Source organism: Cuculus canorus, chromosome 1, assembly GCF_017976375.1.
Source record: "Cuculus canorus isolate bCucCan1 chromosome 1, bCucCan1.pri, whole genome shotgun sequence".
Classification (NCBI taxonomy): Eukaryota; Metazoa; Chordata; class Aves; order Cuculiformes; family Cuculidae; genus Cuculus; species Cuculus canorus.
The window spans coordinates 145,651,008-145,669,019 of NC_071401.1; the positions used below are offsets into that span (position 1 = coordinate 145,651,008).

General features: G+C 42.2%; 1 protein-coding gene across 1 annotated transcript in view; it reads left to right on the plus strand.

The window, feature by feature from the left end:
- Positions 1 to 18,012, plus strand: part of SYN3 (synapsin III) — a 210,346-nt gene that overhangs the window by 52,787 nt on the left and 139,547 nt on the right. The window contains exons 4-5 of the mRNA XM_009557594.2: positions 1,401 to 1,492; positions 15,568 to 15,724. Coding sequence (XP_009555889.2) covers positions 1,401 to 1,492; positions 15,568 to 15,724 — 249 coding nt within the window. The remainder of the gene's footprint in view (positions 1 to 1,400; positions 1,493 to 15,567; positions 15,725 to 18,012) is intronic.

Consider the following 18,012-nt stretch of genomic DNA (forward strand, 5'->3'; position numbering starts at 1 on the left):
CGTTCATGAGGACAAAACAGGCTTTCTTTCATTTTAGTTTTTTATTTTCATATAAAAGTTATTCCTGGCACTATCTTTTGGTTCCGTCTAGTAGATGTATCAAAAGAATTTAAAATACTACAAGAATACACAAGACTCCTACCAAGCATAAGCAACACCATCTGAGAACTCTGATTCTAGGTAGGCACTGGCTAGAGGACGATTTTGATGCTGCCCAGTCACCATCATAAGAAGTCTGAAAGAAAAGTGTAAATAGGAAATGGAGAGGAACTGCTAAAAGGGTGAAGATTAAATTTTCTGTCTCAGAAATTGAGATCTGAATATTTATATACACAGGCACTAATTTAAGACAGGATTGTAAATCCGTACAGGTAAAATTGCCTTGTACTGGAAAGGACTTGCTTGGCACAATAGGGTATTCCAGTCTGGGCTCTACTTGTTTGGTCATAAAGGGCAGGGTTAGGATTTGGACTCCAAGACAAGCACTGACCAGCTAATCCTGCCATCCTCCTCCTACTGAGTGGCATGAGACCACCAGGTCTTGCTGCCACTCCTGTCTTGCTCCTGCAGAGCCAGCGACCACATGGGAGGATTATCACACTTCTCACCCAGTTAATCGCTCTGATTTGTGTCTTAACCTCCACTGACACCCACTGCAGTCGTAATCACCCCAGTGCATATTGCCTTTTGCTCCCCGCAGCTTAAATATTCCTTGCCAATCTTTCCAGCCTTGTAAGTCACAGCTCTTTTAAAACATAAAGTGTTTTAATAATTGAGCAGCACTGTTAACTACTTATCCAGCTTTACTAACCCTTTAATAGTTACAATCTTAATAAGTAAACTTCATCAGTTGGGTTTCTCTGCTTATCACCTTCCTGCAGCATAATGAGGCTTTTTAGCTATTTAGGGATTTTTAAATCTTTTGTATTAGGGTTATAGATAGCCAGTGGCACAACAGCCAACTCAGACACAATTCTTAATAGATGTTTTTAAATGGAAACTTCGAATTTGAATTCAAATGACCTTACCTCTTTTTATTATTATTATTATTATTATTATTATTATTGTTATTGTTATTATTATTATTTCCTGTATGCGTTTCTCAGCTTGCTCATTCTTTATTCCTTCAGTGCTTATTATTGCAACAAGCCTAATCCTGTCTACTAGTACACCCCCAGTGTGGGAGCTGTAAATACTTCTGCAGTCTCTCCAGGGCAAATCAGCTGTAATTGGATCTCCTGTTGCCTCATAGAAAAAAAAAAATAGGGAAAAAATAAAAGAAAAAGAAGGAAAGGCACATTCCAGTCCAAGACAACTCTGCGTAGGTGTCTGCATCGGTGTCTGCATGTTTGTGTCTCTGCTATCCTTGAGTAATGCTTTGTCCCTTTGCTCCACTCCAGGCTGAGTTCTCCGAGCTGAACCTGGCTGCTTATGTTGTGGGCGGCTGCATGGTGGACATGCAGGTCATGAGGAACGGCACCAAGGTGGTCAGGTGAGGAGTATCAGCTTTTCTTGAAATTCACGCTTTCTGGAGCAATGCTGGGGCAAGAAGGATGACCTCAGCATCTGCTGAGTATCTGAACTAGGGCAATACTGTCCTGACAACTTCAAGGTTTGCTGGAAGTGGTGGAAAGACTGCCCTGACTCTGGTGGTTTTATATCAAGTCTCGGGTGCACATCATGCCACACGGTCATTGTTTCCAGTCCAGACCCTTTGTGCAACTACAAGTGCATACTTTTCAGGTTCTTTTTCAGTCTCAAACCTCCCAATAAAAGAGATAATAGATCTTCCTTTCTCTTGATTTTTCTCTCCTTCTGTGTCAATTAACCTTCATTGTAAACAGGGGTTAGCATTTATTAGCCTACCTGTATTTGATCCTGATCCCAGAGGACAAAGCCTTCCCATGATCATCATCTTTGTAGCCTGATTTTCTCCTGAAATGCTATCTCTTTTTGCCAGATTTCCAATACTCTGGCCTTGCCCTGTGTTATATCTTACAGGTAATACTATGTTTCTGATAGAGATTTCTCTCCCTGCTAGCATTACTTCATAATTGCAGTAATTGTAAGTCAACTCTTTTCCTGAGCAATGCTTCCACAATCATGCACACCATTCACTTTCCAAAAGCATTGTTCCCCTTCTCTCTGACACCAGAGTGCTTGCAAATTTGGAGTTAATGTTAGATGCATTCTTACTACTGCAATATAAAGAGCAATGTAAGTTGTCAAATCTGTGTATGACAGTAAAATGCCTCTGTTTACTTAGCCCTGTATTACTTTTCACCCTCTTATTCCCAAGCCTCCATGTTTATGAGTTTCTGTCATTACAACTTCTAACTCTGCATTTAATCTTTTATACAACAGCTTTTCTGTGTTTGCACTGAAATTTCACTGCTATTACCAACATATTTTTTTCTGGTGTTCCTACTTCTTTGTGCAATTCTGAATTAAATACCATTCACACATTTAATCAAGACTTTTGTCTGTTTGCTTCTAGTTTAGAAATAGAAATGGAAATACATAATATAGCGTGCAGGGATATTTTTGAATGGGATTATTAGAACAGCTGAAAAACAGTGATTGAGTGTGCTGGCCTCAGTTTAATTTCTCAAGATGTCATTTCCAGTCCAAACAGTGCAAAGCAACACTTGTCACTGTCAGTTAGCTATGACTGTGGTCCATCAATTCATTTCAGGTCTTGACAGCTCTTAGTAGGTCCACAAGTCTCCATTCGTTCTTTGCTACAATTTCACGAGCCTCTGTTAAAAGCTTTTAAGGTTGAGTCTGTTACATCCATTTGCTTTCTCTCAGCCCACAAATATCTGTTTCACAGTGAAACAAAGTGTATGTCCCATGAATCAGCTGCTGGAGCATCCATCAGCTACTGCACTCTGCTAATGCGCTCTTGTGTTCACTTGCTCACCATACTGGAAGGTTTCCCAAGAACCATTTCCTAGCTTGATCACATCTTCATTTTCCATCCTGTGCCTTTCCTCCTAAAGCCATTCATACATCTGGCAGAAAGATCTTGAGCTATTAAACTGAAACTGAAGACAAAATATATTTCACAAGAGCATCTGGGACATGGTGTTCATGTTTCTGCATGCAGTAAATACACAGGTACCACAGTTAAGCTTTTTGCATATTTATATATGAAATTTATATATGAAAATGCATGGGGGGTTATGAATGGCATTAGTTCAGAGCTTTTGTTTTCATTTATTCATGTTTAAGGACACGTGTTCCTGGGTTGGGAAGTGAATTTGGCAAATATGTACTTATCTGGATACCCAATTCCCAGTTTATGCAGCATGTGTTTTCCATGGTTTGTTATACTCCTTACAAGGATTAGCCATTTGTTTACAGCTTGTGCTGATGTGCCCCTGTCCTGCTTAGCTCAGCAAGTTTAAGAGCTCAGGCTGGCCAACTTCCACAGCTACTCCTACCAATATTTTAGAAGAACTCTTCTTCATTTCAGAAGGTGAATTATGGAGCATAACGCTACTGAACTGTTTGGAGGTCCATCAGTCCTCCTTGGTGCAGTGTGTTTCCCACCCTAAAAAGGCCCCCCATCCTACCTGCAGCTGTGTTCTGCCTCAGCGCAGACACCCCTTGGGGGCATAGCCACAAGGAAGACGCCACGCGGGACACCTTCGATTCACATATTTGCACCAAGACTACTGCTGCTGACATCTTTTTTCCCATCACTTATTAGGTCTCTGTTAATTACTAAGCAAAATATTCACAAGTCAGAATCACAAGTCAGAATGTTTCTAGACAGTGAGATGTAATCCTCATCACATTTTTGGACACATAAAGTCCTCTGAGATCCCACTAACAAGTTATAGGAAGGAAATACGACAGCATCTTCCTAACAGGCAGATTTGGGATTTTCCTCCTGCAGAAGTCCCACCTTCTTCATACTCTTCTTCAAAGCAAAGGCAACCAAGCTTATCAGTTTAGTCAAAAGACAGTGAAAAACCAGTGGATTTTAAATCAATGAAATGATAAAAAGTTATAACAAAAACATCAATAATACTAGTAAAGCAACTACTGGGCTATTCTCTCCAATTTGAAATCATGTTAACTGATAAATGATCTATAGACTATTAAATAATTTTGCAGCAGGTTTCCTAGCTGTTTCTTTAAAGTGGGGACATCCTATTGCATGTTTAAATCAAAGCCCTTTCTTTACTGATCCCTTGACCCTTTCCAACACCCTGGAGTTAAGGCATTCTTATAGACCCTGTTTCAGCTTACTGGAACTGCACCAGGAAAGAATTGTGGTTCTTTAACCTGAAAGACAAATCCCCAGGTAAGAAAGTATAAGAGTCCTTCAAGCCCTACACTTAGGAATTACCTCATGCAATTTTTTTTTTTTTTTTTTATAAAAAGAAGGAGATTTAGAAGCATTATTGGCAATTAAAGAGAGCAAGGAACTGGAAGTATACAGACCACCATGACTACTAGCCTGTGTTTCTTGAAACAAGTAGCTGCAAGTAAGTTAGAAAACAACATAACCGAAGCCAGACATTACTTTCCTCACTGTGGCTCCCGGAATTTAATTTTACAGTAACAAAATTCTGAATCTTCACTTCTTCTTAGCTACTAAGTTCTGCACATCTGTAGGATGTAGTGAGGAACTTGATACTCTTCATGAAATGTGCTACTGGAGGGAGAGACTATCCTCTAACAAATCTAAAAACCTGCATGTGGTTTTTTTCTGTGCCAGTTCCACCATGGTATGCGATGGCTGCATCAACAGATTCAGCACATTTTCTTTAGAGTTGGAAGATAAAAGAGCTGGCCATGGTGTATCTCATGCTGTTTCTAGTGCTTTCCCATTCCAGTCCCTTGTAACCCATGCCCTGCAAGAGGTGATAAGCTAGGCGCCAGCAGAAGTGTTGGGCTCAGCCAAGGCTGGTGGGGAGAATTCTCCCACATGTTGATCTTCATTATCCAGCATTTCTTTGGGTAAAATTGGCACCAGAGCTTCCCCAGTGAAAAGTTAAATATGGGAAGGAGGAGGCGGTGTTTACTCATCCCGAAGGACCCCTCACCAACTTAGACATAGCAAACCCGTCAACAGAGGGTGTTGTTTCTGGAAGCAGATGGAGATCCATGACAAGTGGTGTCCCTCAGGGGTCCATATTGGGACCAGTGCTGTTTAATATTTTCATTAATGATATAGACAGCGAGATTGAGTGCACTCTCAGCAAGTTTGCAGGTGACACCAAGTTGAGAGGTGCAGTTGCCACACTGGAAGGACTGGATGTCATCCAGAGTGACCTGGACAGACTGAAGAAGTGGGCCTGTGAGAACATCATGAGGTTAAACAAGGCAAAGTGCAAGGTCCTACACCTGGGTCCAGGCAATCCTCGTTTTCAGTACACTATGGGGGATGATGTGCTTGAGAGCTGCCCTGCAGTGAAGGACTTGGGGATGCTGGTTGATGAGAAGCTCAACATGAGCCGGCAACGTGCGCTGGCAGCCCGGAAGGCCAACCGTATTCTGGGCTGCATCAAAAGAAGTATGGCCAGCAGGGAGAGGGAGCTGATTCTGCTCCTCTATTCCTCTCTTGTGAGACCTCATCTGGAGTATTGTGTCCACTTCTGGAATCCTCAACACAAGAAGGATATGGAACTGTTGGAATGGGTCCAGAGGAGGGCTACAAAGATGAACAGAGGGCTGGAGCACCTCCGATATGAGGACAGGCTGAGAGAGTTAGGGTTGTTCAGCCTGGAGAAGAGAAGGGTCAGAGGAGATCTTATAGCGACCTTCCAGTACCAGAAAGGGGCCTACAAGAAAGCTGGAGAGGGACTATTCATAAAGGCTTGTGGTGATAGGATGAGGAGGGAATGGGTTCAAACTGGAGAGGGGCGGATTTAGACTAGACATAAGGAAGAATTTCTTCACGATGAGAGTGGTGGGGCACTGGTACAGGCTGCCCAGGGAAGCTGTGGGTGCCCCATCCCTGGAGGTGTTCAAGGCCAGGTTGGATGGGGCCTTGGGCAGCCTGATCCAGTGGGAGGTGTCCCTGCACATGGCAGGGGATTGGAGCTGGATGATCTTTAAGGTCTCTTCCAACCCTGACTATTCTATGATTCTATGATTCTACAACTACTGAGTAATGGGAGAAAACAGATTTGGGTTGATGCCTACTTTTAAAACATTTCGATGGATTCTTTAGCATCTTTTTCATGCATGCACAACTTCTTTTGCACGGGTCTACACACACATACAGCCAGAGTGAACTGTCTGGAGTCTAATATACCTTAGAGAGCTCTTGGGCTGTGTCACCTCTCCTGGGGCTTAACACAAGAAATGGGATTTTCATTTCTCTTTATTTCTCTGAAGTGTCCTTCATAGCAATGTTTCTGCAGTGCAAAAAGGCCATCAGTGCTGGCACTGCACCCACTCTGAGGTGCATTTATGCTTTCAGGATACTATAAAAGTGTCTTAGTATAAATGAGAATTTGGGCTGTCTCTGCTTCTGACAACACTTAGACTCCCAAACTATGATCTCAGCCTCTGCACTAGATTAAATGCAGTCCTGTGTTTGCCTTTTGGCCTTTACGAGCCTTCAGTTATTAATTCCAGTAGATGTGGGAATAAGACAGGGATATGTTGAAAATCTGGACAGCTTTCCTCACATGGGGAATACTAATGTCTTTGGGAGCATTTCAGACTTTTAAGCATATAAATTAATCATGCACCAGACTGCTCTCATCTCCTGTCTCCCTGTGGAGCTGGCTTTTTTTGCCATTGGGGCTGATCATCTAAGGGAGAAAGCACATTTTTTTTGTGTCTGCATGGGACCTACCACAGTGGTGGCCATACCACTTACAATGTGGTATGCAGACTCACTGTAATACCACAGTACAGACAACAGCTGATGGACCAGGCAATGCTCAGGATCTGAAGTGGAGAGGACCCTGCATGGAGCAATGGCCCTGGCAATTGTGGAGAGGTGACAAAACTGACAACAGAGCAAAGGGGAACTGAGTGCCATGGACAAAGCCTTACTGTGAGGAAGGATCTCTACCATAGAGTGGTTTTTAGTTCTACGGATCTTGCCTGAATTTGGCCAGTCTGTGTAACAAGGTGCATGTCTCACTCCGCTTGCCCTGGATGATATGTCTTTGGCACTCATAGCTGTGGTGGGGTCAGTGAATGCTCCAATTCCTCCATACAAGCCCATTCATTCCTTTACTTAACATTGACCTTCCTGTTGGTTGCAGCTGATTCAGTGCTTCTACTATGCTCTTCACACTGTCAGCGGGATGGTGGCATGTTGAATCAGCATCCCAAACAGACCAAGACCTGAAAGTGCTTTTTTCCACAAAATGTGTTTTTGCATTGCAAGCTGCAGTACAATCACAGCATGAGGAAGCAACTCCTTTCACATGGGGAGAGCGGGGAAGAAACTGGCCAGCCCAGCAGCAGGTGCTTTCCTGCTCTTCAGAGCTTGCAGACCCCAGGGGGTATGCACTGTGGCTAAAAAAAGTTTGCCTCCAAGATGCAAGAATCTTTATAGCCCAATGAGGATATTGACCCCTTCCCACTGCATCTTTTCCAATCCCAGTGGGTTCACCCAACCCACAGGGCCATTGTTGAGCTGTTCCTTGAAATAAGCATGTGGGTTTTCTAACCTGCAGAAGCCATGCTTTCTCACCAGACAGTAGCTGCACATTGCTGTGAGATGGATATTTTCTTCTCTCTGAAGAACTATTAATTCAGAAGAGTCAGTGTTTTTTTGTAGTTCTAGAGGGAGAATATCCAGGGAGGTCATAGAAGCAGCTACTATCCCTGTACATTGATGTCATTGATGTAAGGCATATTGGTAAGCAGTAGGTCACTTTCCAGATTCTTGTCTTCCAGGAAGCTTGTGTCAAAGAGGAACCCTTGGCTCTGTCTAGTCCCCGTCTTGTTAAATGTAACTCTTGATCTAATCAGAGTCTTTTTTAGGATGTCTTTTTTAGGATGTCTTTTTCTACATTTTTGTTGCTTCCAAATCAAAATTCTGAAAAATTCTGCGAAGATACAAATGGGATAAAAAAAATCCAGAGAAACTGATTAGGAGAGTTTCAGTTCCTAGAAGCCAGATGGAAAAATATGTTGAGCACATAGTTCTCCCAAGATTCACAGAATGTGCCATGCTATATAGTACAATATGTGCTATATATTTAATTCTGAGCAATATTTGGACAATGTGTAAATGTAATGCAGAAGTGTTTGTAACAGCATGTGAGCTTTTGAAAGTGCTCTTTGGGCAAAACACCAACATGCCAAATGACCCCTTCCCTTACCTAAATACCCTGAAGAGATAATGGGCTGGGACAAGTTGACAAATAGGATAGAAGTTGGCAAGCAGCTACACACAAAGCAATATAACACCTCCAGTAAACATTTATAAAGTGAGAAATTATTCCCACGTGGAGGATGATTTACCATCATCTTTCATTACTATCTGCCCCTTCCTTACCTGTCTTTCTCCTCTTTTTTTTCAGCAGGAGCTAAAAAAGAAAATTACGTATTTATGAATTATTTATGTATTTATTCTCAGTTGCTTCCAACTCAGCTCCTGCTGCTAAACAGCTGCCTGGAGGCCTGCTTCTCCCTTCGGGGTTTACTGATCTCCCAGATGAATAATGTCCCATTTCACCTCCCCAGCAGCTGGCGTCCAGCCGATATGCAGGCAGGATGCTGACAGTTATTGGGAAAACATTTGGCATGCAGGCAGCTGCCAGAAAGCAAAAGTCACTCTGAGCAGACCAGGGTGGGGAGCATCTCAGAGACTAAACTACTCCCTGGCCTTTTTCACATTTACAGTAATTCTTTCCAGGAAAAAATGTGCTGCCAGGGCCTAAAGCACTCATTAATTAGTTAATCCTGGACTGAATGCAAGAATGATTAAAGATTGTTGTAGATTGTTTCAGTCTTGGTTGCCTTTTTCTTTTTTTCCAATGTTGCCTTAATTCATCTCCTTTCTACATGGGTCTATACTAAGGCTTTTTCCAGGGAATGGCAAACAGAGAAGTGAAGGGAAAAGTCTGGTTGCACCTGCACTATAGTATTCAAGGTGGATCTTCATTAACAACTTGATACTGGGACAGAGTGCAGCCTCAAAAAGCTCATGGGTGGCAACAAGTTGGAGGATGGAGATCTATAGATATGCCAGAGGGCAGAGCTGCCATGGAGAGGGACTTTGACAATTGGGGAAATGGGCCAACAGGAACTTCATGGAGTTCAACAAGGACAATCAAAGAGACTTGCAGTGAGAGAGGAATAACCTCAGTATTGCTTGGGGGCAACTGAAGGGAAAAGAGCTCTGCACAAAAGGACCTAAAAGTCCTATATACCCTTGCAGGGTGAGAATCCCAATGGCTCACTAGGTATTAGGAAGCGTGTAGCTAATAACACACTGTTCACATCTCGAGTACTGTGTCCAGCTCTGTGATCCGCAGTACAAAAAAGGCATTGGCAAACTGGAATGAGTTGAATGAAATGCCACCAATCTCACTGAACCAGACCAAAGACATCCAAGGAGAGACTGAGAGATAGCTTTGTTCAGTTTGTAAGAGGAGGCTGAGAGGGATTCACCTACAGCCATCAGGCAACTAAAAGGAGGGTGTGGAGAAAATTAATCCAAGCTCTTTGTGAAGGTGTACAGTTAAAGGAAAAGAAACAACAGTCACAAGCTGCAGCAGCTGAAATTCCAATTAGATTCAAAATTTTTAAAAACTTCCACAGTGAGGGTGGTCAAATACTCAAATAAGTGCCCAGAGAGGCAGAGATCTTTGTCCTTAGGAATATTCAAAATTTGCCTGGACAAGGCCCTGATCAACATAATGCCACTTTAAAGTTAGCTCTGCAACAAGCAGTGTGTTGGGTCGGATGATCTCAGGGATACCCTCTGACTTAAATTACTCTATGACTTTATTCTGCAATGTTGGAAAGTATTCGGATCAGCTCCTGTAAAAGCTTGGGGTCACAAGCATTTTGAAGGCAAGCTGCTGTTGACAGGTGTGGTCGTTACTGCTTTGAGAAATCATCTGGGTCCACATGTTTTTCCTTTGTCAAGTTTGATTGGTTTACAAGTAAAATACATGGCAGACTCAGGAGACAGATTGGAGAGTGTGTGACATGCAATTTATGGCTTGTTGACCACTAGGCTGTTGCTGAGAACATGAGAACATCTTCCAGGGTGTCCTCACCAGCATACAGTGGTAATGGTACTGCTGCAACCTAATTCCAGGTTCCTCCTGTTTTTGCTACACTCATCTCCCTGACACCTGATTTTTTTTCCCCAACCATTCTCTATCATAGTGTCCCAAAAGAACCCCTGCTCCTCTCCTCCAGGCAAGTAAATAGAGGTCACTCTTTATTCTAGTTTCTCTGAAACCAGCTCTGCATTACTTTATTCACATAAGCACAGTCATTCTTTCTTTGAATAACTTCAACAGAGTTTACTTTTTTCTGTTGAAAATATGACATAAAGTTTTGACTGAAATAAGATTTTTTTTCTTAGCAGATTTCCCACTTTGTTGTGACATCCAACATTAACATTAAATCTAATATTGTGATAGGTGAAAATATCATAGATTTCTTACTACTTTTCAGTAATGCAATAACAATACTATTAACAATCAAGTAAAGCACACAAAAAAAAGAATTGTTCCTGTCTGTAAATGCCGTTTTTTATTTGCTGTGAAAAACAGGAGTCACTGCATTTCTCAGGTAGTTGCAGCCACTTACAGCTTGGACTTGTACCTCAGAAGCTTGCCTGAAGGCTCCATTAATTGCCAGTAATGCAAAGCTTGTTGTATCATATTGCTTAATTATGTGCTTTTCTTCCTCTCTGTGTGATGCCAAGCAGATGGGAAAGGCTTTGGAAGTGAACTTAGTCAAAATGTGTTGATCACTGGGAATTGTCAGAAAACTAAGCAAAGCCTATTTGAATAATAGAAGGTAGACAAACCTAAAGTATGTGTTTCTGCAGTGTACAAGGAAGATATTTTTCTATTGACATGAAGGGTCAAGTGCCTTGTAAGACTGTAAGTCTTTAAGAAAGTGAGCAAGGAAGCTCATCCTTCTCCTACAGCACAGGCATGAAGCTCTCTATACTGAATATGGTGCTAAAGTATGAAGCAGGTCTACCCTTTGGCTGAGGTGATTTTCCACAGTGAAAGCTAGAAGGGCTCTTTAAAAGGTATTTTGATAACGTAATCTATTCTTGCATGTCCTTTCTTCGTGCCCATGAGAAACTTTTTGCTTCAGTGAGAAAAGCTGAAGGACTAGGAAGCAAGCCACTGATATGGCTATATGCAGAAATAAGAAACAGGAAATCACTTTAAGACATGAAAGCTTTCAGTAAGATTTATTGTCTTCATTTTCTCTACCGCAAAGTAGACTGGGGACCTACTTTGTCCAAAGAAATTTTATTGATGATCTTCTCAGAGCTGAGTATCTTCTTATAATTACAGAAGTTAGACACATGGTGATCACATAGCTACTGCTGCTCCTGAGATATTTAACTTCCATATTTAACATCAGGAATCTCTTAAATTGTTTTATGTTCACTCATTTTTGACAAAACTATCTCTAAAACAGCTAATATTGTCACAGATCTAAGTGTAGATGGGTCCAACCTCAGAAACCATATTCTGCAGTCAGGCCTCTTCCTATTTGGTGTTTTGAATCCACGCTTTATACTTAGTTTTTTTCTCTAAAGTATAGTTTTACGACCAAGAAACAAAAAGATTGTTAAAATGCATTGGAACAAGTTGAAAAAAAAAAAAAAAAAAAGAGATAGTTAAATGCAAATAAGCATCCTGCACTGCAATATCAGAGCCCAGGCTCAGGACTGACGGCACTAGCAGTGTCCTCACCAGACTTTTGTCATCACTGGGGGGTGATTGACTCGGGTAACTGCTGGCAGATCTCAACTGCAAAGAGGAGAGGTAGGCTGAATGGTTGCCACATGCCTTGGCTAGCATCTGGGACAAGGAGGCAACTACTGCAAAGTGAGAAAAACCCACCGAGACCTGTGGGGGCTGCTTTGCTCTGGGGTGGCTGATCCAGTCATGCATGCACTTGTTGGAGTACTGAAAGGCTTATTCTGTGTGAGGCAGGGGCCACTGCCTGTAGCAAGATGAACTGAAAGGAAAGCACTTTTCCATTCTGAAAGAAAATGAAGTCTCACCAACTATTTCAGTCGGAAAATGAAACTTTCAGTCTGCCAGATTTTATTCTTTTTTAAACAAGGATTCTTGTATCTCTGTGCCCCTCTAGAAATGTGTTACATGCATTGTAGTGGCCTTTATTTTGCCAGGCAATGTTAGGAGCCAAACTCTGAATCAGAATTGAGCTCACAGGGTCTGAGAAAGGGTTTCTGTGAAAGGGTTGTGGCCAAAGGTGGGCTCCAGCTTTCTCCTGTAAGCTTCATCCACCTATCACACTAAAGAAAACTTCAGGTAGGTATCTGTCATGCAGCCCAGGAAGGGCACTAGACCAACATGCGGAGCACAGCTTATTAGTGACATGTTCTACATCTGTGGTTTATTTTAGTTCCATTTATCTATCCCATCTCCCTGTCCATTAGATGTTTGAATGGGCTCTCCTGTACTCTCTCTGTGATCAAAACCATTCCTATGACCTGTATCTAGCAGGGGTCTAGGTACAGTTTTATTCAAGTCTGTTTGTGGTCATCTAAATGCTGGCTGGACAGATCTAGTGGAGAGGAAATGTACATGCTCCTTCCATTGCTCTCCTAGTCCTGCTTGGATTTGGGTGCTTAGGACATCAACACAGTAGGTGCTACTGAGTTTGACTCACTCAAAGGTTTTGGCAATGGTGTTTCAAATATGAGACCTCTGCCTAACCTGTCTGTCTGCCAAGTATTTAAACTTTCTGTCATGGGAGATGTTATTGGGTTGGGTTGAACTAGCAAAGAAAACAGTTATGCTACTAGCAATTCCAAATCCAAGGCTTGCTATGTTAGATTAAGCTTTTCACTCTGAGAATGAGCAGTAGGTTGTGGAAGTAATCTTCTACCAACTAAACCAAGAATTCTAATGTGAAGCAATTAAACTTTTTTCTCCCCATATCACTGGTACCCCTAGTTATTCAGTTTTCATGCCACTATTCTTATCATGACAATTCAGTTCCCTTTTACTGCCTGCTACCTTTCCTAGCTTTTCACTTCACATTTTGCCATTGGTCTCTCTTTCTCAATTACAGACATCTTGCAGACCCTGAGATTCTCCAGCCAATGTTTATTCTCAGCTAGTCCCAGGCCTTGCACTCCTCTGTCTCGTTCTCAGTATCCATGGGAACATCCTCATTGTCCCCCAGCTCAAAACAGGGAATCGGTGTCCACTTTGGTTTAGAGATTCACTCCTCATCTGCTGCGTGAGAGAGTGTTCTGCCTCCCTACACAATGTGGAGTTTGAGAATAGTCTTTTCTAAATTAGTTCTGTATTATTGTGTCCGACTTCTAAGCAGAGAAACTCTTCCTTTGCCAGGATCTGAAAAGACAAGAGCTTTTTTTCCTAAATTTTGGCTGGCAGAATTAAAGTAACTGAAGGCAGCTTCTTAACTGCTGTGTGTCCTCCCCAATCTGCTGGCCACATTTGTTTCAATGCTTCATCCCCAGCAGAGCACCACATCCCTTCCCCGGGGTACCAAGGCAGATGTTGCAAGGGCAAATTTATTGCTTCCTCTGGGGAGAACAAGAGTAATGGTCTGAACCATTACCGTGCAGCTCCAATAAGTGTTGCTCTCTAAGTCAAGCCTGGGGAAAGACTTTAGCTATGACAGAGTCCATTTTCTTCTTCATGTTCTCTGAAAGGTGAATGGAAGAGGGAAATGCCTGAAGCTAATGCCCCTCCAGGCATCACAACTGTTTAGTAACTCAGTATGGACACTGAGTCCTAGTCCTAGGAAGCTGATTAATCCTTCCCGAGGTCCTGTGCCTGCCTCCACGGTATTTTCTACATGGCAAGTCCAGCAGAATGGAACAGTTCAAGCTTTCCAGGATTTGTATTCACTTGCTGTTTCTCAGCAGGGGGTCACCACTTGCCTCACCCCCATTGACGCCAAGGAGGTCCATAAATCAGCTGCACAGTGATAGTGCAACCCTCTAGATGCTCATTATGCATCTCACTGCTGGAGGAAAGCACCACCTTTGGTGCCAAGTACATTAGGGAACATGCCTGGGTTTAAAAATACTCCATGGGAGGGAGTCACATTTCCAAAGCTTGGCCTCGTGCATCACAAAAGCAGAGTGTGTTCCTTACCGTGTCTTGAGTGATAACAAAAGCCCAAGGCCAACAAACAAAATGAACTGCTTTGAAACAACAAAGCTGCATTGGGGTTTGTATACAGAATTTGTTGCCACAATCTGGCACAAAGTCACCATCTCGGATTTCCCTGCCAGAAAGATGGAAATATAAATAGGGCCTATAAACCCAAGGTATTTCCAGCTCATACATCCAAAGTATAGAAATTATAGTCTCTTAGCAAGGAAAATGTTCGAGGCTAGTGAGGTAATGGGACCTGGTTACAGAGCTTATTTCTCTGAAAAATTTTAATACAGAATGGAAATTTCTCCAATGTCCTTGATGCAACCTCTGTTAAAGTATAAAATAATCCTTGTTTCAGTGGAAAAGCCCCTTCCATGCCTTCAAGAATGAACTGCCGAGCTCCATTTTGGGAGCCGTTTCTTTCCAGCTGCTGTTTCCAGACATTTCTGAATGACTCCAAAGACACAGCATCAGCAAGGAGTGAGATCTGGCTGTTTGAAAGATTGCCTGTTGGCTTACCTAGAAAGGGCCTCACTTTTCTGCACATTTGCTGAGAGCTACTGCTGTTGAACCATAGGAGCCACGGCTCCAGTCTTGCTAAGAAATATTCTGAAAATCCACACTATGAGTCACAGCACTGGATGAGGGGCTCTGCTCATTTGATTAATCCCATTGCCGTGCCTGCCCTTTGCTTGTTGAGTCATAGCCATAGGAGTCTGGGATGCGCTGCGTATGTAGTAAACCGATCGAAAGGAGAACATATGTTAATGCATGAATGTGTACTATAGCTTTTTGAAATCCCTCATGATCTTCCCACCCACTGGGCATTGCTTCAATATCAAGTTCAATCATCAGGAAACAAACTTGCTCCCTCATCTGCATCGCACATTGCAATGAGCTTGCCAAAATGGCCAAGCTTTTAGAAAGGAAAGAGAATCCCCCCTCACCAGTGAATTTATGACCCTTGGCTCCGCTTGTGGCTTGTTCCTGTGCATGCCTGAATGACATGGAAACTGCAGCAAATCTCTTTGGCCTGTTTCTGCACTCTCACACTTGCAGCTATGTTGGAGTTTTCCTTTTTTTAACAACTAGAGGGATTTTTTCGGTTTGTTACCTTCTAATGCAAGTAACTCATGACAAGAGGCACAAAGAAGTGCAAAATGCGGTAATGAAAAGGGGAAGGATGGAGAAGACACAGGAACAGGATAGAAGTGCTGCTGGGTGTTTGAAAGCAAAACATCACTCCCTTTATCTCTTCCAGGTCCTTCAAGCCTGACTTTGTCCTAATCCGGCAGCATGCCTACAGCATGGCGCTGGGAGAGGACTTCCGCAGCCTCATCATTGGCCTCCAGTACGGTGGCATCCACACGGTCAACTCTCTCTACTCCATCTACAACTTCTGCAGCAAGCCCTGGGTGGTAAGTGACAATACAGCTCTCCTGCATGTCAGCACTGCAAACTAGATATGTGGTACTGATAAAGCACCAAACTCAGCTTCCAGGCTACTTCATAGGAATTCATCTCTTTATGTTAAAAACACTGTTAAAACAAACTTAGAGGTCCAGCTGGCAATTCCTTGGGAAAAAAACAAAAAAACAAAAAAACCCAGACATCAGCAGGGCTTATTTATCAATCTCTAGTAGTATCAACTCGTTATTTCCTCATCGAGTGTCTCTAACGTGTCTGTCACAAACAGTCAATACAACAGTAACAGATTTCTTGTAAGGCAGGGTAAATTAATAGCAATAGATTAATAACAGCAAATCAATAGTAGCATATCTCTGTGCTGATCAAAACACAGTAAAACTACCTTACAAGAAACATTTAACATCCACTGTTTTAGAGAGTATCTGAACTACGCTATTTCTATCATCTTTTATTAGATGTACGCTTGTGGTAGGCAGGTGCCCGAGGTTTAACTAAGATTATCCATTCTTTGTCTTCTCTTCCAACTTTTTCTGTGTGGTGTTTTGTTGTGAGGAAATTAGCTGAAAAGAAGGGGAAGAAAGGTAGAGAGATGAGGTCTAGGGAAAAAATGAACATAGAATGACAAAGACCTTAGAAAGGGGAGAACATGCAGAGTTTTTCATCAGTTTCAGAAGGAAACAGAAGATTATCATAAAGTGTAGGTTCATTGAGCCTTAAAGGTTGCAGCTTGGAAACGCCTGGAGCTGAGTCAGCTCCTGGGGAGAACAGGGTAGTGTTTTGACATTTTGCACTGGGACCCCCCCCCTTCACCTGTTCTTTAATTTTTATCGAGTTCACCTGGAAATCTCAGAAAAATCTTAAAAATATTATTATTGGCTTAGTCCCAAATCAAAGTCTGTAATAAATACCCAGACCTGTTTTATAACCATCTCCAAGTCAGCAGATACTGCAGGAGCAGGAAAGCCAGAGAAGTAAGACTGGCCATCATGAGCCACGGCAGCAAGGCTGGCCATCACACCATGTACAGGAAGAAGTCAGATGCTGATACCATTTTAAAGCCCACTTTTGGGTCTTTCAAGCAGTTCCATCCCAAAGTGCCCTCTCTGATTGCTGATGCACCTAGAGTGGAAATTTCCCCGCATCATCCTAGGTCCAAAGCAGGGAACTACAAGCTATGCGGATGTGACAATCCAATGTGACCCATCTAATGGAAAAGTTTTAGATAAGTTTTTAGGAATTCCCTTTATTCATTCCACAAATATAGCTTGGGTGAGACAGAATGTTTATAGCAAGTGGTAACTATCTTCTTCATTACCTAAGTCTTTTTTGTTGTTGTTTTTTCCTTGAAATAAATATCTTCTTAGTTTTCCATGTGTTGACTCTTAGTTCAAATCCAGCTGAGATGGGTAATGACTCAGACTTTTATTTTCGTGACTGTGCAGTGTTGGATTTAACTCCTTTCTTAGCAAAAAAGTACCAGTATAACAGACAAGTTCTTCTTGGTTTTCACCTCTTTATGACATTGGGGGGGGAGGGTTTGAGGCCAAAAGCAGGGTCCTGTCTTTTCTAAAACTGTTCCTGTGCAGTAATAAGAATAGTGAGAAAAATCTCACTTTTCTGTCACTATATGAATAGATGATGCACAGTTGGCCTTAGTCGCCATTTGAATGACAGCCGTTACAGGGACAAGAAAGGGGAGGAAGAGAGGGATCAATACCAGGCTCTGTACAACACTTTTGCATTGTTCAGTTGGTCAGTTGTACAGTTTGTCACCCTCACACTAGTCTGTTGATCCTGGTGACCAGACAAAAAAATCCTCCACATTTATACAGGCTTTTTCTGAAGAAGACGGTCAGGTGGTCTATTTCATCTGATTTTGGAGTTGAGTCAGTCAGTGTTTAGTTGATATTTCTCCACTCATGCCTTGTAATTACATTTCTGATGGTGTGGAGGGGTCTCTAGATGTGACTGACCTATTTTTAGGAATCTAAAATAAAAGAAAACAAACAAATGCAGCATATAAAGGAAAAGGAAGAAGAAGAAAAAGAAGAAGAAGAAGAAGAAGAAGAAGAAGAAGAAGAAGAAGAAGAGGAGGAAAGGAAAGGAAAGGAAAGGAAAGGAAAGGAAAGGAAAGGAAAGGAAAGGAAAGGAAAGGAAAGGAAAGGAAAGGAAAGGAAAGGAAAGGAAAGGAAAGGAAAGGAAAGGAAAGGAAAGGAAAGGAAAGGAAAGGAAAGGAAAGGAAAGGAAAGGAAAGGAAAGGAAAGGAAAGGAAAGGAAA